Here is a 27,200-nt window from a genome sequence, read left to right as displayed (position 1 = left end):
TGATATAAATAACTATACTAGACAAATTTTGTGTACTTCTCTCTTATTTGCAAGATGAAAAGAAGTATATGGTAGCATAGACAATAAAAAGGGCCTGGGTGGCGCAGCCGGTTAAGTGTCCAACTCTTGGTTTCAGCTAAGGTCGTGATCTCAGGGTCGTGAGATGGAGCCCCTCGTCAGGCTCCGTGCTCCGCGGGGAGTCTGCTTCAGATTCTCTCTCTCCTTCTCTCTCTGCCCCTCCCCACTTCTGCATGCTCTCTCTCTTTCTCTAAATAAATAAATCTTAAAAACAAAAAAAAGGGCCCCCAACTATTAAAACAACATTCTTAGCAAATAGAAAATACATGTAAAATGGAAATAAAAGGAAAGTAGTGCTAGAACAATTAAGATAGTTGTTATGTTTCCAAAAACCTTAAAGTAACACTCCTGCATGATGTCCAGAAGCCACACTCAGCTAGGACAACAAAGAAAAAAGATACCTAGAAAAATCAAAGAATTATCACATTTCCGAGACTGTTTCTGAGATCCACAAACACAGACAAAAGACAAGGATTGAAAATAACACAACGTGGTTTGGGAAATAGGAAAGTGGAATAAAAACAAGGAACATCTGGAAATAATGGCTGATAAAAGAATGCCAAAGTGGATGTTGCTCCAAGAAACTATGAAAAGACCAAAGTAGATGTTGCTCCAAGAAACTATGAAAAGACCAAACTTATGTCGAGCATTTAGATGCAGGCCTACTCGCCGAAACCCATGACTTGCTCTGTGGCAGTGGCTGCAGCTGCTGAAGAGCTCCTGGGACCAGCTGGGGACGAGCCTGGCTTCAGACGAGTGACACACACAGTACTCCTTGAGGCTTAAGCCCCGAGCTCCCTCTGCACTCATTTATGGTGCAGCTTTAGGATACTACGTAACAGAGAGAGCTCAAGACAACAGCTTTGGCAGCCCTTCTGGCTTGACTACCTTGTGTTGGAGAAATCTCATATTGGGGTTTGGTGTTTGAAAGACTTATTTCGCCACTGGGGAAAAGATGAGGCCCAGGTAGCTTCCAGGCCTGCCTAGGCATACATGACCCTAGACCAACCAAATGGCCATAGGGAGTGGAGTGCTTCATTCAGTGCATGCACCAAAGAGGATTTCATCAAGGATAGAACTGTACTATGGTGACCCAATTCTGTAAAATCTCCAAATTCCTTTGACTTCCACTGTACTTTTTTTTAAGAACTCGTAAATCTAAGCCTACCTGGGGCAGTCGTAAAGATGAACCCCTTGTGAAACTGGCCATGTGAATAGTGCTTTGTCTACACATGCTGCATCAGTTAGGATGCTTTTGGCAGCAAGCAACAGAAAAATCAGACTATGGCTTAAACTACAAGGACATTGATACTTCACTCAGAAGTCCAGGTAGGCAGTCCTAAGGTTGATTTGCTTGTTCAGATACATCATCAAGGACTCCAGCTCTTTCTATCCTTGACACCACTGTTCTTGGCACATTGGTGTCAATCCTCATGGTCACAGTTCCAGGCATCACATTCTTAAGTTTAGCTTTGTTTAGCTTGAAAGCTAAGTTTAGTTTTCAAAGCTAAACTTGGAGGACAGTAAACAACTTTTTCTTTGCATGCTGCTCTTATCAGAAAGGGAACATTTCTCCTGAATTCTCCGGCAGATTCCCCTTCAATCTCATTGTTCAGAACTTGGTCACATGCTCACTCCTGGGCCAATTACTTTCAAGGAGGAAGCAAGCTGTAAATAATTGGCTTAGACTATTAGGTGGGCACATAGTAGCTAGAATGAAGTTGGGATTCTGTTACCAAGGGGTGGAGAAGAAACTGCGAATTTGGCCTTTGGGAAAAGGGAAATAGGTAAATAAGAAGGCTAAGCAAGATGTTATATGGACTACCTAAATGTTTATGACACTGCTGTGGCATGGGTAGAAACATGCAAAAGTCTGGATAGGCTAAGTAATGCTGCAGAAACAAACAACCCCAAGTAATCAGAGGTTTATTTCCTGCCCAATTTACATGTTCATCATGGGTCCACTGCAACTCTGCTCTACTCACAGGACCAACTCACAGAGCAGTTCCTATAGGTGATGTTGCTGGTCTTGCAGCAGAGAACAAGACCACGGCGAACTAGGTGATGGCTCTTGATGTTCCTGCTCCAAAATGATACCTGTCACTTACGCTCACAGTTTATTACCAAAAGCAAGTCTTTTGGCCATGCCTAGGTCCACTAGCCAAGAGTATCATCCTCCTGTGGGAAGGTGAGCTCAGGGAGGGGCAACAGATATTTTGAGTGAAAATGCAATCTATCAAAAAGATGACTGTGTCATTTAGCCATTACTCACTTCAATGTGGTCATGCACTTTTGTGATTCAGCTTTAAGCTTTTGTAAAATTTGATTCTTTCTGTTGCCATTGAAGCATAGCAGCCATTCCTTGCTATTTATCCTATGATGATAAGCCACTCAAAGAACCAAGTAAATGTACAATAGCATTTGTTTTCTTCTTAAAAATGTTCAATAAACAATGCAACCATATTAAAAATAATTTAAAACAGCCATAAAAGATCCCATTTCCTGAGCTCCACCTCCTCTTTTCCCTTCAGCTTTAAGCCCTTCTGAGTGCAGAAAGGATTTCAACTGTCCTCCAACACCTCATGTTCTCGTTTTAATCTAGAATTAGGCTTGCTCAAGGGAGAGTTCTGATACAACCACAATAGCCTAATCTTTCACAGTTCAGAGCCTAGTTGAAAAAGGCATACATTTTATTGTTGAGAAGCTCATTTATACTGGGGGCAAACCCCACACCTAAAGCTCTACTCTAGTCCTCCCCAGTCCTCCTCTAGTCCTTGCAAAGCAACTCTCTCCCAGAGCATTCTTTCCTTCACATTCCACTCTTATATCCTCAGGATAAGAATCAGGGCAATTATGTAACTATATGTGATTTCTCTGAGATTAATTGAAGGAGGAAACATTGCTTTCATTGTTGTCTAGGGCTTTGCAGAAGCATTTAAAGCAAGCGTTTGCACTTAGAGCTTATTTTAACTTATTGTGTAATTAACCAAGTTCTATGGCAGGGCGCCTGGGTGGCTCAGTCAGTTCAGCGTCCGACTCTTGGTTTTGGCTCAGGTCATGATCTCAGGGTCCTGGGATCAAGCTCTATGTTGGGCTCCACACCCAGCAGGCAGTCTGCTTGGGATTCTCTCTCCCCTCCCCCTCTGCCCCTTCCCGCCCTCCTTTTTTCTCTCTCTCTAAAATAAATACATAAATCTTAAACAAACAAACAAAAAACCAAAACCAAAAAACCCCACAAAGTTCTATGGCTACATATTATACAGAAATCACACATGACTTTTTTGAAAGTTAACAGATTTCTTTGTTCTCTAAAGAACTCAAAATGGATTTGAATAGGGCATACGTAGGACATAACTCGCCATTACTCCATCCTGCAAACCACCATTCTTCTTTTCTGTCTCTACGAATTTGACTATGCTAGGTACCTTGTATAAGTGGAATCAGAGTATTTTTCCTTTCTAACTGGCTTATTTCACTTAACATAATGTCCCCAAGGTTCATCCATGTTGCATTATGTACCAGAACTTCCTTTGTTTTTAAGTCTATTAATTAAAATTGACATACATGATAATGTGTTTTAAAATTATTTGCATTGTTTTTTGGAGTTTTTTTAAAACTTACATACAGATTTACTTTCTTTGATGTACAGTTCTACGTGCTGCAATATAAACACAGGTTTGTGTAATCACAAACACAATCAGGATACAGAACCCCCAAAAGTTCCCTTGTTACATCCTGCCCCACTCCAACCCCAACCACAGGCAATCGTTAATCTGCTCTCCCTCCCTACAGTTTGCCTTTTCCAGGACATCATGTAAGTGGAATCATATAGTACATAGTCTTTGGGAACTGGCTTCTTTCACTCAGTACAACACAGGAGATATTTATCCATGTTGCATGTATCAATAGTTTGTTCCTTTTCATTGCTGAAAAGTACTTCACTCTATGGAGCTACCATAGTTTACCCAGTCACCAGCAGAAAGCTGTTTGTTTCCAGTAATGGGCCATTATGAATAATGCTGTTATAAGCATTAATGTACGACTTATTGTGTGAATATAAGCTTTTGTTTCTCTAAGATAAACAACTAAGAGTAGGAGTGCTAAATTTTGTGGAAACTTTATGTTAACTTTAATAGAAACTGCCAAACTGTTTTTCAAAGCAGCTGTACCATTATTTTGGGGGGGGGGGTCGTGTGTGCAAGTGTGAGTGTGCACACGCTTGCACATGAGAGCAGAGGGGAGGGGCAGAGGGAGAGAGAGAATCCCAAGCAGGCTCTACACCCAGTGCAGAGCCCTACACTGGGCTCAATCTCATGACCCTGAGATCATGACCTGAGCTGAAATCAAGAGTTGGATGCTTAACCGAGGCACTCAGGTGCCCCAAAGCAACTGTATCATTTTGCACTTAAACCAACAATGTGTAAGAATTCCACGTGCTCCACATTCTCACCAGCATTTGGTATTATCAGTTATTTGTGTTTTAAGACACTCTAATAGGTGTGAAAGAATATCTCATTTTGGCTTTAATCTGCATTTCTCTAATAACTAACAATATTGCACATTCTATATGCTCACTTGCCATTCACATATCTTCTTTGGCGACATGTCTATTCAAATCTGTTGCCCATTCTTGCATTGAGATTTTTCCTTATTGCTAAGTTTTGAGAGTTCTTTATGTATCACGGTCGAATTCTTTGTTAAGTATGTGATTTGAAAATATTTTTTCCCAGTCTATAGCTGATCTTTCATTCTCTCACAGTGTATTTTGTGGGTTAAAATTTTTTTAAATTTTGTTTAAGTTTCACTTATTCTTAAAATGGATTGTATTTGGTGCCATATCTAAAAAATCTTTGCCTAATCCAAAGTCATGAAGATTTTCTCCTGCATTTTCTTTTTATAGTTTTACATTATATATATAGGTCTACTGGCAATTTTGAGTTTATTTATTTTAATTAATTTTCTGGGGTTTTTTTTAGAGAGAGAATGAGCAGGGGAGGGGGGGAGCAGAGGGAAAGGGAGAGAGAATCCTAAGCAGGCTCCACACCCAGTGTGGAGTCCGATGCAGGGCTCAATCTCATGACCCTGAGATCATGACCTGAGCCGAAACCAAGAGTCAGATGCTTAACCAACTAAGCCACCCAGGTGGCCCAAGTTTATTTTTATACAAGAAGTGAGGTAGAGGTCGGTTCATTCTTTTGCATATGGATGTCCAATTGTTCCAACATCATTTATTGAAAAAACTATCTTTTCTCCAAAGAATTGCCATTCTCCTTTGTCAAAAACAATTAACCACATTTGTGTGGATTTATTTTTGCACTTTATTCTATTCCATTATCTATGGGTTATGCTTTTTGTTAATGTCACACTGTCTTGATTACTGTACCTTTTTTTTTTTTAAGATTTTATTTATTTGACAGAGAGAGACAGCGAGAGAGGGAACACAAGCAGGGGGAGTGGGAGAGGGAGAAGCAGGCTCCCCGCAGAGTAGGGAGCCCGATGCGGGACTTGATCCCAGGACCGTGGGATCATGACCCGAGCTGAAGGCAGACGCTTAACAACTGAGCCACCCAGGCACCCGATTACTGTATCTTTAGAGTAAGTTTTAAAATCTAATAAAATGAGCTTTTCAACTTGATTTTTCTTTTTCAAAGTTATTTTGCCTTTTCAAATGAATTTTAAAACAATCTTGCTGGGACTTGGGTTAGAATTCACTAAAACTAAATCAGTTTGGAAAAATTGACATCTTAATTATATTGAGTCTTCTAATCCATGAATATATCCATTTAGTTAGGTTTTCTTTCATTTCCTTAATCAGTGTTTCCAGTTTTGAACATAAAAATTCTTCAGAGATTTTGTTAAATTTAAACCCAAGTATTTCATTTTGAAGGACTACAAAAACAGTACTTAATTTTATTTTCTTTCAATTGCTCAGTTTTGTTTTGTTTTTTAAAGATTTTTATTTATTTAGGGCGCCTGGGTGGCTCAGTTGGTTAAGCGACTGCCTTCGGCTCGGGTCATGATCCTGGAGTCCCTGGATCGAGTCCCGCATCGGGCTCCCTGCTCGGCGGGGAGTCTGCTTCTCCCTCTGACCCTCCCCCCTCTCATGTGCTTGCTCTCTCATTCTCTCTCTCTCAAATAAATAAATAAAAATCTTTAAAAAAAAAAAAGATTTTTATTTATTTATTTGACACACAGAGAGAGAGAGAGAGTGCGCACAAGCAGGGGGAATGGCAGGCAGAGGGAGGAGCAGGCCTCCCTCTGAGCAGAGAGCCCTGTGTGGGGCTCAACCTCAGCACCCCGGGATCATGACCTGAGCCAAAGGCAGACGTTTAACCAACTGAGCCACCCAGGCGTCCCCAATTGCTCACTGTTAATATATAACAATGTAATTGATTTTTATGTTAACTGTGTATCCTCCATGGTAACCACAGTAATAAGTTCTAGCAGCTTTTTTTTGTAGATTCCTTTGTATTTTCTACATAATCATATTGATTGTGAAAAGAGAAAGTTTTGTTTTCTCCTTTGCAATCTGTATGTCTCTTATTTCTATTTCTTGCCTTATTATGCTGGTCAGGACTTATGTTAAATAGAAATGCTGAGAGCAGACATTCTTGTCTTCTTCCCCAAATTAGGAAAAAGCATTTTGGTCCTTCACCATTAAAAATGATGTTATCAGTTTTTTATAGTTATCCTTTATCAATTTAAGGAAATTATTATATTCTGAGTTTGTTGAGAGTTTTTTTGTTTTGGTAAATAATGGATGCTGAATTTTGTCAAATGCATTTTCTGCATCTATTGTTATGATCATGTTTTTATACAGTCTGTTAAGATGGTAGATTACACTGATTTTCAAAAGTGGTACCAGCCATGCATTCCTGGGATAAACCCCACTTGGTTTTGATGCATTTTACTCTTATTCAATTCGCTAATATTTTGTTCAGGATCTTTTTGTCTATGTTCAAGATCTTAGTCTTGTCTCTGAAATGTCTTTCTCTGGTTTTGGTACTGGGGTGGGGCTGGCTCTCAAATTGAGTTGGGAAGTGTCTCTTCCTCTTCCATTTTCTGGTGGGGATTGTGTAGAATTGATATTATGTCTGCCTTAAATCTGGGCCTGGAATTTTTTTTGTTGGAAGGTTTTTAACTACAAGTTTAATTCCTTTAAGGGATATAGGTTATTCAGATTATCTGTTTCTTATGTGAGTTTCAGTAATTTATGTCTTTCAAGAAAGTGGTCCATTTAATCTAAATTGTCAAACTTAATGTGCATAGACTTGTTCATAGTATTTCCAAATTATTTACCCTTTTATTGTTTGTATAGTCTATACTGCTATTATATCTTTCTGATATTGATATTTTGTGTTTTTTTTCTTTGATCAGTCTGGCTAGAAGTTTATCAGTTTTGTTGATCTTTTCATAGAACTAGCTTTCGGTTTCATTAGCTCTCTCTAAAGTTTCTTTCCTTTTGCTTTCTGTGAGTATTGTTCACATTTTTTCTAGTTTCTTAAAATGGAAGCTTATTGATTTATTTTGTTTCTAATATAGCCTTTAATGCTATAAATTTCCCTAAAGTTACTGCTTCAGCAGTTTAGTCACTTCAAAATATTTTCTCATTTCCCTTGGGACTTTCTTTTTGGTCCATGGATTTAGAAGTGTGTTATTTAATACCCATATATTTGGGGGAATTCCAGGTATCTTTGTTACTGATTTCTAGTATGATTCCATTTTAATGAGAACATATTTCAAATTCTTTCAATTCTTTTAAATTTGTTAAGGTTTCATGACCAAGGGTATGTCTATCGTGGTCCATACGCTCGAACAGAATGTATATTCTGCTGTTTTGAGGTGGAATGTTCTATAGAAGTCAGTTAGATCAAGTTGGCTGATGCTATATCATTTAGACCTTCTACATTTTTACTGATTTTCAGTATACTTGTTTTATTGATTACTGAAAGGAATGTTGAAGTTTCCATCTGTAATTATGAATTTATCTATTTTTTTTCCATTCAGTTCTATCACTTTTTTTTAATGTATTTTGAAGCTCTGTTGTTAGGCTGCATAAATTCAGGATTGTTATGTCTTCTTAGTCAATTGACAAATTTGTTATTAAATTACATATTTACTTCTTTATACTTGTTAATTTTCTTTGTTCTGAAGTCTATTTTGTCTGATTAATATGGCTACTCCAGAATTCTTTTGCATGGTGTATCTTTTTCCATCTTTCTACCTTTTAGCTACTTATATTATTTAAAGTGGACTTCTTGTAGATAGCATATAATTGGGTCTTTATTTTTAACCAAAATGATAAAATGTCTTTTAATTGGTGTTTCCAGAACATTTCCATTTAATGTAACTGTTGACATGATTGGACCTATAATTCTATTATTTCTTTAGTTTCTCCTTTTTCTTCATTTCTCAGTTCTTCCTTTTCTGGTTTCTTCACAATTATGGAGTATCTTTTAGTTTTCTATTTTAACTTATCTCTTGGCTTTTTAAACTCTGTACTTTGCATAATATTTATAATGATTGCTCTAAGGATTAAAATATACTTAAGTCTTATAATCTACTTATATTTTACTATTCCAAATAAAATGTATGAAACTTTCAGTCATATAGGCCCCTTTACATTACACACTTTATGTTGTAATCATATGTATTACACCTATGTACACTAAGAAGCCTACCAATGTCATATTGTTTTCTTGCAATCATTATACATATTTTAAAGAACTCAAGAGGAGTAGAACAGTGTTATATTTACCCACAGATTTGCTATTTCTGTTGCTCTTTATTCCTGAAGTTTCAAGTTTCCCTCTCGTATTATTTCCCTTAGACTTGAAGAACTTCCTTTAGCATTTCTTTTACAGCAGGTGTATTGGTAACAAATGCTCTTCATTTCCCTTCATCTGAAAAAGTCTTTATTTTGCCTTCATTATTGAATAATATTTTTACAAAACACAGAAATCTGGGTTCACATTTCTTTTTTTTTCAGCATTTAAAAAATGTTCTAAAAAAAAAAGTTCTTCCACTGCTTTCTATCTTCCATGATTTATGATGAGAAATCCACAATATTTTGATCATTTTGCCTCTTATACATAATGTGCCACTTTTCTGACTTTTTCAGTTTTTCTTTAATTTTAAGCAGTTTGGCTATGATGCATCTGGGCAGTTTTTTATTTTGGTTTACCTTGTTTGGGATTTATGGAACTTCTTGAATCTTTAGAATCATGTTTTTTTGCCAGGTCATCCTTTATTTCTTTCAATATTTAGCTGTACCAACCTCTTTCTCCTCTCTTTCTGGGACTCCACACATGTATGTTATATATATATATAATTCCAGTGTAGTTAACATTCAGTGTTATATTAGTTTCAGGTGTACAATATAGTGATTCAGCAATTCTATATATTATTCAGTGCTCAGCAAGATAGGTGTAGTTCTCAGTTTGTACATATCCATTTGGTCCTCCTCCACTCTGAAACATGTTTTATTTTTACTTAGAAATATATTATGTATATATTCCCAGCTAAGTGCATAACAATTTATTCCTTTTTTAAAAAAGTTGTGGTGAAATACACATTAAATTTACCATCTTAACCATTTTTAAGTGTACAGTTCAGTAATGTTAAATACATTCATATTGTTGTGCAACCAATCTCCAGAACTCTTTTTATCTTGCAAAACTGAAACTCTATACCCATTACACAACTCCCCACATTCCCCACTGCCCCCATGGTTCTTTCTTATAGCTTCTATTTCTCTACAGAGAATTTCTACCTTTACATTCATTTCAAGAGTGCTGTCTCTTACTTCTTGGAGTTTGGCTATCCTAGCTGCTTTAAAGTCATTGTCTGCTAAGTCTAACATCTGAGCCATCTTGAAGTTAGCTTTTGTTGTGAGTTGTTGAGATTTTTATATTTTATATGACTTTTCATACTAAATGGCAGGGCCAGCACCAGAAATGGTCTAACTCTGTCCAGTGTTCTTCGCACTGATCCATGGAACCTTAGTTGTCTGCACATCACATTCAGTCTCATTCATATTTTATTTATTTATCTAATTTATTTATTTATTTATAAAGATTTTATTTATTTGACAGAGAGCGAGAGAGAGAACAAGCAGGAGGAACGGCAGGGAGCAAGAGAAGCAGACTCCCCTGATGCGGGGCTCAATCCCAGGACCCTGGGATCATGACCTGAGCCAAAGGCAGAAGCTTAACCGACTGAGCCACCCAGGCGCCCCATCATTCATATTTTAATTAATGATCAGGCAAGTCATAATTAGAGGATTGTCTTTGGAGACAAAGGAAAGGCTGCTTAGTGCTATTTCTGCATACCATCATTTCAGGTAGAAATCTTGGGTTCAGTGAACAATTTTTCTTTCCTCCTACTATGATGAATACTAGATGTCATGAAAAATGGTCCTTCTGGTTCCTGTTTGGGTATTTCTTGGGGTAAAAACAATACTCAGTGATACACACGCACACCAAGGCAACCAAGACTCAGTGGCTGAATTCCAAGAACCCCTTTCTACCCAAAAGCTGTTAAGTTGCTCAGCAAGTTCACTCACTGAGAAGCCAGGGGGAAAGGCATTTTAGGAAAGTAACCACCCCAGATCTGAGACAATAAGAAAAGGCAGAGAACGACAGCTTGGGTGTAAGGGTAATGACTACTGGCAGGAGCAAAGACCATCATTCAGGAGGTTATGAATTATTCACTAAAAGAGGACAAGGGGAAACAGAGAAAGAAGGGATAGACATATTCACTGGACATTTTAACCATCAATTCACACAGCCATGTGCAGGGATTCTTGCTTCATGAAGTGTGACAGTCCAGAGCTGATGAGGTCGTCTCACCTCCCTCCACTTTGAGGGAATATGAACAACAGCAAGGGCTGCCATCCCTGTGACAGGAATATATTCTCTTTCATCTAGATATTTAGTCAAAAGTTCAAGGATAACCTGCTCAATCTGTGTAATGGAGCCAACAAATAAACTGTATATGCCAAGTCTTCCAGATCAACTCCCACATCTACATTTAAACAAGGTAATTTAGAACTCAAGTAAAAACCAAAAAGTACTGGACCATTATAACATTTTCCCAGTTGTGGGATTTGAGAGACTTGTTATTCACTAAGAAGAAAAGACTCTGCTATTTGTGTCCCATCAGGATTTCTTTCTGTAACTACTCAAAAGATTTAATCTTAAATAAGAGTATAAGGATCTGTCCTTAGTAGTACATTTATTCCCAGCACTATCTAGTTTTATTCCATTAGCCCAGAAATTGTAAAAAGTTTTTTTCATATCACTTTATATACATTTTAACACTAACTCTGCATGCATCATTTAAAGACTTTAACAATTCATGGAAACCCTAAGATTTCATCCAGTTTATAGTATGGTAAAAGAAAAAGTACTTCCCCTATTTCTCTATACCAATCAAAAATTGTTATCTTTTAATTTCCCTTTCAAATTTTTTTAAAAGGTTTTTTTATTTATTTGACAGAGAGATAGAGAGCACAAGTAGGCAGAGTGCAGGCAGAGGGAGAGGGAGAAGCAGACTCCACTGAGCAGGGAGCCCGACACGGGGCTCAATCCCAGGACTCTGGGATCACGACCTGAGCTGAAGGCAGATGCTTAACCGACTGAGCCACCCAGGCACCCCTCGCTCTCAAATTTAAGATGTTACTGAATCTATAGATTGTGCAAAACATTCTGTAATTCAGGTATTTCACTAATTCCGATGGGTATGTGGGTATACTGCTCCAGCTAGGATGAACCAGTAAAGTTCTGTATTTCTAGGAGGCTGAGTGTATTTATATATTGTGCAAACACCCAGCACTTTCATGAAGTCAGATCAATCACCTGTATTGGTGCTAAAAGTTGCTGCCAAGCTTGTAGCTCCATCTGAGTAAAGTGAAGCTGCCATTCTGGACAGAACTGACTGAATAGAATGGTTGCTTGATCTAAGGGTTGCTACTTTTCAGGCTAGTCAGCTGCCCATGAGGTGGCCCAAGCCAAAACTACCCAACAGGACTAATCACGACAAACTGAGCCAATCAGGTCTGCCTTCTTAGGATGGCTGAAGAACAAAGTAAATAAGAAACTGGGAGTAAGGGACAAAAATGGACACCTCTGGAGAAAAGGCAGTAAGTATAAGTGATGGGAAATCAGAGGCCAGAGAAAAGAGAGAAAACAGAGCAGAAAGTAAGGGAGAAGCAGCAGAAACAAAGACAGAGAAAAGCTGATTCAATGAAATGATGGAACAGCCGCCAAGTAGGGAGAAACGGAAGCCCATTGCTAATGAGGTGACAAATAAAAGAAACAGAACTGTATATGTTGTGTTTTGAAAATTATTCCAACTTATCATCTTCTATTAGCTCAAGTTAAGCTGCTCTTTCAGTTCTCCTTACTTTCAGTGTTTCCTTATGTGTCTTTCTGTTCTTGCAACTTTAGAGTCTACCACTATTAACTAAGTTTGCAATTATTTGTTTATGCACAGATCATTAAGTTTATGATAAATTGCTATTCTGAAGGGATCATTTTAATTTCAAAAGATCTTAACTGTGGTTGGGCATTTATGTAACATTTTATTTCTTCTGTTTTGGGGCTAGTAACCTAATTACCCGACTATATTTAGGTGCCTTGAATTTGGCCACCTATACTCACCTGCTACTAACAAATGTATTTTTATATTTAACCCAGAGGCCTTGCAATCTCTGGTACCTAGCTCTGTAGGAAAGTTAATATTTTCAACTTGCTCCTCCCTATAAATAACGAATTGCATTTTTTTCAATGTAAGAGAACACTAACTCAAAACCTTTTTAATTCAGACCTTACTCCAAGGTTTCTACTTAACATAGGAGTGACTGTTCTGGGAGCATTAATACTGCAAGTATAAGTTACACCACTGCTGAGCAGCATTAATTTACACAGAGATCTGTTTACCTCTTGCTTACGAAGTGTGAGTCAATTCTTGGGTTAATTTCTGACTAAGGCCATCATGTTTTTGTACTTATAATGAAAGGACATTCTAGAATCTAGCTTGTGCACAGATAGCAAAGCCACTGATGGCTGGAAAACTGTAGTGTTCGAGGTCATGAAACAGAGATGGTGCTTGGGAACACTCTCATTGACTCCTTTCCTGATTATTCTATATATCGGTTCGATTATTTAGAATATCACGAAATAGTATCAGTATTTGAATGACAGTTAGACTATTATTAGAATACCATTATAGCAGAAAGCTTATGAACAGTTTAAGGAATCGTGCATGCTCTTTATAGACACTCCTTTAAATCTCATAACACAAAAATGTAACTTTAAATGTTTGCTTTTGCCTGATACTCTGTTTAAAAGAAACCCAAAGAGAAGTTAAAGGCCCAATGTTATTTGCAAAAGTGGCATCTTCTAATGAAGAAGAATTTGAGGCCATTTGAGCTTCTTGAGATTCAATTCTTTATTCTTTAAAATAAAGTTTTCTCTCTGTACTTTCTGCTTAATTTTGCTGTGAAACAAAAACTGCTCTAAAAATAAAATCTATTTTAAAAAATGAATCTAGACATAAACCTTACACCCTTCATAAAAATTAACTCACGATCATAAACCTAAATGTAAAATGCAAAGCAATAAATCTCCCAGATGATAGGAGAAAATCTAGATGATCTTGGTATGCCAATGACTTTTTCGATGTAACACCAAAGGCACCATCCATGAGAGAAATAGTTGATAAGCTAGACTTCATTAAAATTAAAAACTTCTGCTCCGCAAGACACCAAGAGAATGAGAGGACAAGCCACAGACTGGGAGAGAATATTTGCAAAAGACACATCTGATAAAAGGGCTGTTATCCAAAATATGCAAAGAACTCTTAAAACTCAACAAGAAAATGAACAATCCAATTAAAAAATGAGCAGAGGGCCTGAACAGACACCCACCAAAGATATACACGTGGCCAATCAGCATTTGAAAAGACGTGCAGCATCCTGTCAGCAGGAAAACTGCAAGTTAAACAAAGAGATTCTACTAAATGCCTATTAGAATGGCCCAAATCCAAAATACTGACAAAACCAAATGCTGGCAAGGATGAGGAGTAAAAGGAACTCTCATTCAGTGCTGGGAGAAGTGCAAAATGGCACCACCTCTTTGGAAAACAGTTTGGCAGTCTAAACTAAATATACTCTTACCATATGATCCAGCAATTGCACTTGGGTATTTACCCAAATGAACTGAAAACTATGCCCACACAAAAACTACATGCGGATATTTATGGTAGCTTTATTCATAACTGCCAAAATTTGGAAACAATTAGGATGTCCTTCAGCAGGTGAATGGATAAACTGTGGCAAACTCAGATAATGGAATATTATTTGGTGCTAAAAAGAAATGAGCTGTCAAGCTGTGAAAAACATGGAAGAAACTTAAATACATATTACTAAGTGAGAGAAGCCAATCTGTAAAGGCTGTATGATCTCAATTGTGTAACATTCTGTGAAAGGCAAAACTATAGAGAGAGTAAAAAGATCAGTGGTTGTGTGTGGTTAGAGAAGAGGAAGGGTTAAATAGGAGGACCACAGAGGACTTTTGGGGCAGTGAAACTGTTCTGTATGATACTTCAATGGTAGATACATGTCATTATGCATTTGTCCAAACCCACAGAGTGTACAACACCAAGAATGAACCCTAATGTACACACTATCTGCTGTAAGTGAAAATGAAGTGCCAATGTAGGGTCATCAATTATAACAAATACACCACTCTGGCGAGGGATGTTGATAATGCAGGAGACAGTGCTTGGGGGTGAGGCAGACAGTAGAGAGGATCTCTGTACTTTCTGCTCAATTTTGCTGTGAGCCTAAAACTGTTCGAAAAAATAAAGTCTATTTTACAAATAAAGTTCCCAGGGCCCCAAGCCAGACCTACCGAATCAGACAGAATCTTGTAAAGGGGTTAAGATTTAAGGAATATGATTTTTAGCAAATGGCTTTGGAGACAAGATTACTAACATGGTGGGAGAGGTGAGAAAGGAAAAGGGGAGAGAAAATGGAGAAGAGATGAGGACAGAAATTAACACTGACTGACTGACATTTCCATATCCCAACCTTAAAGATTCAGATTCAGTACAGTGAGAGGGGTGCCTAGAAATAATGCATTTCAAAAACTCCTTAGGTGATTCTGATAAAGGGGAGGACACACCCAATCCAGTGAGGGAGATTCAGGGAAGTAGGGTTTATAAAAAGGAGGTAAAATGGCATGCATTATTTCTGACGTAGAAATAAACTGTTCTGAATGTCCCCCACCCCCCCAAAAAACGAAGATATACTCAAAGGCAATGAAGGGAGGATTTGAGCAAAGGGCAAAACAACCCGAGAGAAGATTCTTCCTTCCAAGCTCAATAATTGTTTCTGCAAGAAGACAGTCCTGCTGTGTGTCTTACCAAGTCATATAGGTGCACGTTCTTCACCATGATTTCATTGAAACAAGGCAGATGACAAGTAATCTTCAGGAATGTGGTCTCAAAAGTAGACTAGCGGGGTGCCTGGGTGGCTCAGTGGGTTAAGTGTCCAACTCCTGATCTCAGGGTCATGGGATGGAGCCCTGCCTCGGGCTACGAACAGGGAGTCTGCTTGCCCTCTCTCTCTTTCCCTCTGCCCCTCTCCCCTCTCTTTCTAAAATAGATTACGGAACAAAACTCTTAACGTGCCAATTAGCAGAGTCATATTCTAAATGTCACAATATAAAGCATTTATTACAAACAGAAAAAACGGTGGGTTTTTGCTATAAGAATCAGTTCATACAATGCATAAGAAAAAAATGGATTTTTTAAGGTGATATTTAAAATCCATCCAAGTAGGGAAAGTTTGCCCATGAAGTAGGATCTATAACTGGGGTAACCATATAATGTATTATTTAAAACGGGACATTTATGAGTGAAAGAGACTTTTTTTTAATTTTTATTTTTTTAATTTATTTGACAGAGAAAGAGAGACAATGAGAGAGGGAACACAAGCAGGGAGAGAGGGAGAGGGAGAAGCAAACTCTCCGCTGAGCAGGGAGCCCAATGCGGGGCTCAATCCCAGGACCCTGGGAGCATGACCTGAGCCAAAGGCAGATGCTTAACGACTGAGCCACCCAGACGCCCCTCTATTTCTCACTATTGTGAAACGTTTTGTTCACCTTGGAGATATTTGGCTTCATTTGGTAAGAAGGCATAATTTATGAAGTATGTGTCCAACCATTAGTCACAGTACTAGAAATCAGCTTTATAATGAATGCAGAGTATGTGCTACTTTTCTCTCTTAAGAGAATCCTTCAGATTATTCAGAATATGGTAACTGATTTTATTTTATTTTTTTTAATAAAGATTTTATTTATTTGACAGAGAGAGACAGTGAGAGCAGGAACACAAGCAGGGGGGGTGGGGGAGGGAGAAGCAGGCTTCCCGCTGAGCAGGGAGCCCGATGCGGGGCTCGATCCCAGGACCCTGGGATCATGACCTGGGCCGAAGGCAGATGCTTAATGACTGAGCCATCCAGGCGCCCCGAGATTTTTTTTTTTAATAAGCATTTTCTTTTTTTTTTTTTTAAGATTTTATTTATCTATTTGTCAGAGAGAGAGAGAGAGCGCACAAGCAGAGGGAGCATCATGCAGAGAGAGAAGCAGGCTCCCAGCTGAGCTGAAAGCAGACACTTAACCAACTGAACCACCCAGGCGTCCCGAAAGAGACTTTTAATAACGATGCCAAAGGGCGCCTGGGTGGCTCAGTTGGTTAAGCGACTGCCTTCGGCTCAGGTCATGATCCTGGAGTCCCGGGATCGAGTCCCGCATCGGGCTCCCTGCTCGGCAGGGAGTCTGCTTCTCCCTCTGCCCCTACCCCCCTCTCATGTGCTCTCTCTCATTCTCTCTCTCTGAAATAAATAAATAAAATCTTTAAAAAAAAAAAAATAACGATGCCAAGAAAACAAGTATAGACCAAGACTATCCCAACCAAACCAGAAAGGATATCCCCGTCATGGTAATACTTCTTAGGGCATAACAAACCTAACAATAATCATATATACTAACTACACAATGCTCCAAAGAGGAATTGACCTTAATTATAAAGTTAGAAACCACATATGGTATTAATTCAAGTTTCTTTCTCTCTCTACCCATATCCTTGGTAGATAAGCATCAAATAGCACTTTTATAATTACAAAGCCCAGCAGTAATTAATATTGATTTTGAAACTTAGTGAAGGTCAACACTGGACTTCAATCTAGCCTTTACTCTGGAATTCATTCAGGGAGCATTTTCACCAGCCCCATTACCACTCCAACCATGACAACAGGCTCAAACTTGAATAAATTATCAGAATAAAAAAATTTTTTTTAAATTTTAAGATGTAATATACTTTTGTACGGATCTTGACTCCCTAGTGAAATGGTACCTTGATTATGAAAAGAAGAGTCTTTTCCTTGAGTTTCTAATCTGAAAGGGTTTGGGTTTTCTTTCCTCTTTCAACAAATAAGTATTGGGGTGGGGGGTGGTCTCTAGTTTGCCATACTTTCTAAGTGACAGATAAAGCAGAGGAGAGATGAAGCAAATAGTTGTCAATCCACTGAGAAGTTTAGCCATTTGTCATCATTGAGAATAGTGGCTCACAAACGTGACTGCACATTAGAATTATTTGGGGGAGCTTTAAAAAAACAACCCTGTGTCTTGCCACATAAAATACTCACAGCAGAATTACTCATAAAAGCCAAAAAATGGGAGCAACCCAAATGTGCATCAGCTGATGAATTGATAAATAAAATGAAGTACATAAAGCAGAGTAGTTTGCAATAATAAAAAAGAATGAAGTACCATTACCTGCTACCACATGAATGAGCCTTGAAAACAAAATGCTAAATGAAAGAACCCAGATACAAAAGACCATATATTGTAATGATTCCATTCATATGAAATGTCCAAAATAGGAAAATCTATAGGGACAGAAAACAGATAATGGCTGTCTAGGACGAGGGATTTTAGGGAGGAATGGAGGAATGCTAATGAGTACAGGTTTCTTTTTTAGAGTATGATAATGTTCTAAAGCTGACTGTAATCACCAGGGAAATGCAAATCAAAACCACAATAAGAGAACACTTCAAACCTGCTAGAATAGTTATTATCAAAAAGACAAGCGACAACGAGCATTGGTCAGGATGTAGAGAACGGGAACTCCTGTGCACTACTGCTAGGAATATAAATTAGTACAGCCATTATGCAAAACAATATGGAAGCTCCTCGAAAAATTAAAAACAGAACTACCATGTGCTCCAGCAATTCTACTTCTGGGTATATATCGAAAGGAAATGAAATTAGTATCTGGAAGACATTAGAATTGTACCCCTCGATTTGGTTATCTGCAGTATGTACCCAATCAATTGCATTTTTCCTGCCAATCTTCATGGCCTTTGTGCCATTTTCCTAACTGGGACTCTGTCACAACTTTCCCTTCAGTGTCTCAGCTATCTGGCCAGGAAGGGGCCTCACTTGGAAATGCAGTTCAGCAGTGCTGGCCTCCTAACCAGGCCTGACCTTTTGCACACTGGCTGGCTGGCTGATATCCTTCCTCATGTTAAAGAATTACCTTGTAATAGTCCACATTGTCACTTGCCAGACAATGTGGATTGCCACTACCTGGACATACTGCTCCTGGAGCCCATACCTGCTTAAATGTTGACGCTGGCCTGCACAAGCCAGAGATGGCCCAAAATGTCCCCTTGGACATAACCACTGATGGCTGGTCCCTGCAGCTCCCTCAGGCAAGGGTATGACATTCCTGGATTCATCTCCTTTTCCTACTGGCCTGCCATAAGGTTACAGCACTACCTCCAAAACTTGTTAGAAAGAATATAAAACATTTACTATCTTTATATAAAGTATTAAAACACTATTTAAAAAGTATTGTTCTTTCTAAAATTTAGATAGTAAATTCCAATAGCAAACTCTCTTTTGAGACATTCTTGAAGATTTCACTGTGTTAGTACTTCTGAAGGGATTGTGGAATCAATCAAGTGGTATCATACTCTTAACTGCAAAAAGGCTAGGAATCAAAGGGCTCCAGTGTAAGTTATTCAAAAGTCCGGCAACCAAACACTCTTCAACTTGGGGAGGTTATACTGACTCCTGTGTCCAGGCGTCACTGTTCGGACCACTGGAGGAAATAAACTAAAGAAGGAGTTAGAAATATGTCCGTCAAATGTGGGGAAGACATTTAACAAGCAGGAATAACAAATGGGTGTGAAATAGGATGGAGAGCCTTTGTGCAAGATCACAGATTTACAAACAAAACCACACGGCTATGAGAAGTCAGGTTGTAAGTGCTGTTAAAACCTCAGGGACACAGATGAACACATGTCAACCTAAACATACAGGGAGGGAGTGCTGTTAACTATCAACAAAGCTACATACTTCGATACGGCAAAGATCATACATTTTCTACACTGATTAACAGAAAGATCCAAAATTCAGTTCTGTGTATTGCTAGGAGCAGCAACCTTGGTTCCACAATTAAACCTAAAAAGTAGCAACTGCCAGATAGTTGAAAAACCCAAAATTCAACAAGTAAAAAAAATCATTATTTAGAGCAAGTATTCATTAAATGTTTATTACCTGAATGACAAATAATTTCATCCAATAATTTTTAAATTGCTTAAAACTGTGAGAGTATTTAACTTTTCAAATTTCATATGATCTTATTCCTTCCGTGCTCTACTTTCTAAAAGCTTGATATCTTTTTCTATTTCTCATCAAAAATTCTTACGCTCAATGACATTATAAAATGACTTTACATGTAAAGGTGACATTATAAAATTACTTTAGTTCAAATGAAAAGGTGTATTTCTGCTAGACATCTCACCCAGTTGCAAATTAATCTGGACTGGAACAAAAATATGAATTAAATTTTTCTATCATTCTCTATAAACTTTTAGTTTATGTTAGGCTTCGTTTAGGAGATCAGATTTTATGTGAATCTTACTATTCATGAAGTTTTCTAACTATATAACAGAAGACTTAATATTCAAAACTGTTTATACTTTTATGAGTCAGGATGACAAGAACCTGGAACAGACTTTCTACACAAAAGGCCTGTTTCCAATGGGAATATACCATAGTTCTGATTTTATGCTCACATAACACAAAGATAGGCTGTTACTGGAGAGATGTTTGGTACAGATGGTATTTTTAATTCTCCATGTTTTGTCCAAAAATGTAGTCTTCATTTTAATCAAGAAGAGAAGCCTGGAATTTCTTCCATTTCAAACTCGTCTTTCCATTTTTGTAGGTCTTTTGCGTCATTTATCATCCATAACTTTGCAAAACACTTTAGCCTTTTCCTGGAGAGAAAATAAAATACAATTTATTTTATAAATGAAATTGTTGAGGTACAATACATTTCGCTGAAAGCTATAAAAGGTCTATGATGGGCGCCTGGGTGGTGCAGTCGGTTAAGTATCTGACTCTTGGTTTCCACTTGGGTCAAGATCTCAGGGTTATGAGATCGAGTCCCATGTTGGGCTCCATGCTAGGCGCAGAGTCTGCTTGAGATTCTCTCTCCCTCTGCCCCTCCTGCTTGCGTACTCTCTCTTTCTCAAATAAATAAATCTTAAGAAAAAAAAAAAAAGGTCTATGACATTAGAATACCAGGCAGGGTTCTGTGGTTAGGAAGTTGTGCCAGCGTCAGCCTTTGGGTGACGCTGTTATAATCAAGGACTGAGGTTGCAAATTGCCACTACTACCTCCAGGGAGGGGAGAACCCCGCTTGTTCCCGTCTAACTCAGGCCAGAGGCTGTGTGTGCTCACAGGATGAAAAGTAAAGCTGATTTAATATAGTAAAGCTAGCTAATGAAAGAGCAGAATGCCAACATAACATAGACATATTTTTTCTGTCGAAGACCAACCAGTTAAATGTTTAGGGTCTGGAGCCAGGGTGAATTCCAGCTACTGTTCCACCACTGACTAGTTATGGGACCCTGACTTCCTGGTTGATTTCCAACCCTCGCTTGGCCTCATTTTCCCCAATTATGATATGGACAGAAAGCCAGTCCCTATATCTCACAAGGCTGTCATACAGACTGAGTTAATACATGTAAAGCGGTAAGAATAGTAACTGGCACCTGTCTATCTAGGTTGCTGCAAATGACTGCATAGACTTGTTTCTGTGCACAGTAGGCATTCAAGGAATACTAGCTGTTACCACAAACCCATAAATGTACTGGATTCCCTTTGGTTTCTTTGATCTAGCCAATGGAACTGATGTGATAGCACTTTCAGTAAATAGGTAAAAATAATGAATATAGTGTCCTAATAAATGATCAGATTCTACCCCAATGCAACCTCTTTTGACAATTCTCTGTCTTGTCAAGATTATAGATTTCAAAATGTCACACAGTAGTTGGAAGAGTTAAAATATTATATAATAATATATATAATAATAAGATAACAAGATAACAAAAAATAATAAAATAATAAGATAACAAAAGAGGATTTGAGTTTGTCCTTGGACTTTGCAGAGAACTAAGGGCTTATCTTTGAACTCTCATAATAAATAATTACTTTTCTAATTTGACATTGTAGAAATGATCCAAAAGAGAATGCCAATAGAGGAAGCTACATGTCATGCCATTTATTGTATTCCAGCACTTTGGACTTGGTCAGCCACCATTTACCACTGCAAAGTATAGTGGCAAGGCAGAACCACAAGAGGGAAGAAATGAAGTGGGTTACACAACTGTACTTCAGTATACAAGTTGGTAATTGTTTAACTAATATTAGGTACTGCTATTTCAATATTTAAATTTGGTAATGATTTCCAGGACTAAAAATTTTTCTTGTAGTATGGTGACCAGCCAAGATTTTCCTGAGCCGATGGCAGACGCTTAACGACTGAGCCACCCAAGTGCCCCCAGCCAAGATTTCCTATTTGACTAACAATCTGTTCCCTCATGGTCACATGGTTATCAACCAAGGCAGTAATGTCTTGCCCCAGGCATATCAGACTTTCCAGGTAGTGCAGGAGTGGGGCAAGAGATGGGTAAGGAGCTTATGTCCTTTTATCATATAATCTTGTATTTGGGGGAAAAGAGGCTGTAATTTATTATTTTTTAATATGGTATTTTTCTAGGAATATCTTTCTTCCAAAGTATACCTCAAATATATATTAATATTAGTTAATATACTGACTACATACTGGCTGGATATCAAGGGTAAAAGATAGAATACATTCACGTAAGCATTCTAAGTGACAGAGAGAAGGCAGTTTAAAGATTTATTTATTCATCTCTGAGAGAAAGAGCAAGAGAGAGTGGGGGGGGAGGGGCAGAGGGAGAGGAAGAGAGTCTTTAAGTAGACTCTTCACCGAGTGTGGAACCCGACAGGGGTCACAACCCTGAAATCATGACCTGAGCCGACACCAAGAGTCAGACGTTTAACTTACTGTGCCACACAGGTACCCCAATAAAGCTGTTCTTTTTGGTTTGTTTTGTTTTTAAAGTAGACTCCAAGCCCAGTGTGGAGCCCAACATGGGGCTTGAATTCATGACCCTGAGATCAACACCTGAGCTGAGATCAAGGGTCAGACACCCAACCAACTGATCTACCCAGGTGCCCTGCAGGTAGTTTAGAATGAAAAATTTGTCACAAACAATCCACAAAAGAAGTGACAGGGGATACTGACTACAATTACATAGTTATATAATACTATTATTTTCATTCATGTCCTGACAGAATTCTTATTTTCTGAATGCATATATGAATAAAGGAAGTACTCTAAAGGTTTTAAATGTCATGGTTTCTTTTAGTAATTTGTTATATAACTGAATGCTTTAAGCAAATAATGTGTTGGCACACAGTAAGGAGTTAACTTAGTTCTTTAGAAAAATGACTGAAAAACCAATTTAGCAACTTAACAGATAAAGATCTGAGTAGAGAAGGCGGACTGAATTCACATGAGCTTTTCAAAGATCTGTTTTCATTTTAATTATGTGTTTCAGAATATTTAAAGAAATGCTTAAAGGTAAATCTGACATTCATTTACAGGACACTCCTCTTCCTTGGACAACTTGGAAGGTTTCATTATAAACCAAAACATGCAACACAATCATTCTGACCTCTTGATATTTACTAATCCTTCTAACTCTTTTGACTTGCTAGCTGCTTTCTTTAAAATTTCTCCAGGAACATCTGCTAATTTAGCCACATTTAGTCCATAACTCCTTGCTGCAATTCCTCTGGTTATTTGATAAAGAAAAGTGACAAAATCAGGGACTTGTTCTTCACCTACAAAATTAAAAATAAATAAATAAATAAATAAATAAATAAATAAAAAAGAGGAGATAAAGGAAACCATGCCTGAAAGTTCAAAGTAGAAGATTAAATAAGACATAAATTCTTACAACTTCACGCAATTAAAATTTACAATCTGAAAAAGAAACACATTGTTCCTAATCACCTCTTAGTTCCATTTATCAATTGTACATTACCTAGGAAAAGGGAAAATACTGTTTTGAAAATTCTCTTGCATTTAGGATCTTGTAGCTCACCTAAAAGGGTCTTTTTGTTTTTTTAGGATTTTGTTTTTAAGTAATCTCTACACCCAGCATGGGGTTCAAACTTACAACCCCGAGATCAAGAGTCGCACGCTCCACTGACTGAGCCAGTCACACGCCCCCAGCTACAAGAGTTTTTAACAATGACTCGGTGCAAGGTAAAGATTTGTTTTCCGCTGCTTGCTAAAAAATTTCAACTGAACTGCTATGATCAGAAAGGGAATGATTCTGATACACAGTACAATATAATTTTTCCTGTAAAAACAGACTAAAAAAGTGTTATTTCAGTGAATGTACTCACTGAACAGTCTTGTATGTAATATACTCTGTAAAGTAACACACCATAAGAGAGGTTTCTAAGAATGCTAAAAACAAAAAAACAGCAAAAAAATGCTTAAGGAAATATAACATGTTGCACAGTTTAAATAAGAAGATTGAGAAATTCCAGTTTATTAAATATACTGGGTTAACTAAGGGTTATATATATTCAAGTGGATGCTGTTCAGTTCAACCTAGCTCCCATTTAGAACTAAAGGGTTTATTGCCTTAGCTGTGAGGAAGGCTGTCTATCCACAATCCTCAGCTGTATCCCCTCTTTGGGAGTCACCTCAGCTTAAGAAGAGAACTGCTTCATTTGAGGTCATGTCTTGTCTTGGGCAGCCTGCACCGTGACGGGTTGCTACGGGAGTTGGTAGGCAGCTTCTGAGATGGCCACCAAAGATCCCTGCCTACTTGGTGTTCATGCCCTTGTGTCATTCTCTGCCCCTGAGTGTGGGCAGGACCCAGTGACTTGCTTCTAACAAATAAAATATGGCAAAAATGATGTGTGGTCACTTCTGAGATTAGATTACAAAACACTGTGGCTTCTGCCCTGGGCACTTTCATTTTGCTTACTTGCTCTGAAGGAAGCCAGTTGCCATATTGTGGGCTGTCTTATGAGGAAGCCCACATGGAAAGAAACTGATGTCTCTGGCTAACAGCCACATGAGTGAACTTGGAAGTAGACATTCTAAAGCTTGCCAGCACCCATGTAAGAGGTCTGGGAAGTAAATTCCCCCAGTGAAACCGTGAAATGACAACTGACCTACCTAACCTTGACTGTAGCCTTGGGAGAAACCGTGAGGTAAAAGTGGCCATCTAAGCTGCCCCCGGATTCCTGACCCAGAGAAATGATAAGATGATAAATGTTTGTTGTTTTAAGCTATGTTTGGGGGTAATCTATTATGTAACAACAGCTAACTAATAAGGGTATAAAGGGCCATGCTCCCTCACCCCAAGTTGAGGTAACTCTGAAAGACCAAGCACATCTGAGAGCTCTCTGTAGGGTTGGCTTAAGCCTTATGACCACAACACAGCCCCATCCTACCCAGGCCTGCCCTCAGGTGTTGATCATGAGAGCAATCCCAGTCAACACTTGGCACAAAAATCTCCGACTCTGCTTCCTAGGGAACCCAGACTACCATACAAACACACACACATGAACTAAAAACTTCCAAAGAACTGGGATATAATGAAGCACAATAATAGAAAGACAAAGCTGCATACTGTTTAATCTTTGATAAAACTAAAGCACTTCAGGATTCTGCAGCTTTTATTATGAAACTCAATCTAATTACACTGAGTTGCAAAAATGCCCAAAATGAACCAGATTTTTAATTATTTCTGAGATCCCAATAAACGTATTATAAGTTTATCAAGAGCTTTTTCTCATACATTATGTCACTTGATAAATGTGTATGCTTTATTCTTTTATCAGCTAAAAACGAAAAGCATAACCGAGAAAAAGGATAATGGAATTTTCTTTAACCTCTTCTAAGAATTCAGCAGCAAATAACATCTTTCTAAGGTTGGGTGATGGACATGGGAGGGGGAAAGAATGCTGGCACCCTCAGGAATAGAGTAAAACTCACATTACAAAGCAGTAACAATCCCGCAAAAATTCTCACCAAAATATTAGCCAATAGGATCTAACAGTACATTAAAAGGATTATTCACCACGACCAAGTGGGATTTATCCCTGGGCTGCAAGGTTGGTTCAACATCCGCAAATCAATCAATGTGATACAATACATTAATAAAAGAAAGAACAAGAACCATATGATCCTCTCAATAGAAGCAGAAAGAGCATTTGACAAAGTACAGCATCCTTTCTTGATCAAAACTCTTCAGAGTATAGGGATAGAGGGTACATACCCCAATATCATAAAAGCCATCTATGAAAAACCCACAGTGAATATTATTCTCAATGGGGAAAAACTGAGAGCTTTCCCCCTAAGGTCAGGAACGCGGCAGGGATGTCCACTATCACCACTGCTATTCAACATAGTATTAGAAGTCCTAGCCACAGCAATCAGACAACAAAAAAGAAATAAAAGGCATCCGAATCGGCAAAGAAGAAGTCAAACTCCCATTCTTTGCAGATGATATGATACTTTATGTGGAAAACCCAAAAGACTCCACCCCAAAACTGCTAGAACTCATACAGAAATTCAGTAAAGTGGCAGGATATAAAATCAATGCACAGAAATCAGTGGCATTCCTATACACCAACAACAAGACAGAAGAAAGAGAAATTAAGGAGTCGATCCCATTTATAATCGCACCCAAAACCATAAGATACCTAGGAATAAATCTAAACAAAGAGGCAAAGAATCTGTACTCAGAAAGCTATAAAATACTCATAAAAGAAATTAAGGAAGATACAAAGAAATGGAAAAACGTTCCATGCTCATGGATTGGAAGAACAAATATTGTGAAGATGTCAATGCTACCTAGAGCAATCTACACATTCAATGCAATCCCTGTCAAAATACCATCAACTTTTTTCAAAGAAATGGAACAAATAATCCTAAAATTTGTATGGAATGAGAAAAGACCCCGAATATCCAGAGGAATGTTGAAAAAGAAAAGCAAAGCTGGCGGCATCACAATCCGGACTTCAAGCTCTATTACAAAGCTGTCATCATCAAGACAGTATGGTACTGGCACAAAAACAGACACACAGATCAATGGAACAGAATAGAGACCCCAGAAATGGACCCTCAACTCTATGGTCAACTCATCTTCGACAAGGCAGGAAAGAATGTCCAATGGAAAAAAGATAGTGTCTTCAACAAATGGTGTTGGGAAAATTGGACAGCCACATGCAGAAGAATGAAACTGGACCATTTCCTTACACCCCACACAAAAATAGACTCAAAATGGTTGAAAGACCTAAATGTGAGACAGGAGTCCATCAAAACCCTAGAGGAGAACACAGGCAGCAACCTCTTCGACCTCAGCTGCAGCAACTTCTTCCTAGAAACATCACCAGAGGCAAGGGAAGCAAGGGCAAAAATGAACTATCGGGACTTCATCAAGATAAAAAGCTTCTGCACAGCAGAAGAAACAGTCAACAAAACCAAAAGACAACCTAAAGAATGGAAGAAGATATCTGCAAATGACATATCAGATAAAAGGCTAGTATCCAAAATTTATAAAGAACTTATTAACCTCAACACCCAAAGAACAAATGATCCAATCAAGAAATGGGCAGAAGACATGAACAGACATTTTT

The 27,200-nt window shown here is 38.2% G+C and overlaps 1 protein-coding gene across 1 annotated transcript in view; it reads right to left on the bottom strand.

The window, feature by feature from the left end:
- Positions 1 to 19,682: 19,682 nt before the first annotated feature.
- The window catches only part of MSH3 (mutS homolog 3), a 178,041-nt gene continuing 170,523 nt past the window's right edge, over positions 19,683 to 27,200 (bottom strand). The window contains exons 23-24 of the mRNA XM_044916772.1: positions 23,207 to 23,375; positions 19,683 to 20,434 (exon numbers count right to left, since the gene is read on the bottom strand). Of these exons, the coding sequence (XP_044772707.1) occupies positions 20,326 to 20,434; positions 23,207 to 23,375 (278 nt within the window). The 3' untranslated portion in view covers positions 19,683 to 20,325. The remainder of the gene's footprint in view (positions 20,435 to 23,206; positions 23,376 to 27,200) is intronic.

This window comes from Neomonachus schauinslandi, chromosome 7 (assembly GCF_002201575.2).
Source record: "Neomonachus schauinslandi chromosome 7, ASM220157v2, whole genome shotgun sequence".
Taxonomy (NCBI): Eukaryota; Metazoa; Chordata; class Mammalia; order Carnivora; family Phocidae; genus Neomonachus; species Neomonachus schauinslandi.
This window is presented reverse-complemented; position numbering and strand designations above follow the sequence as displayed.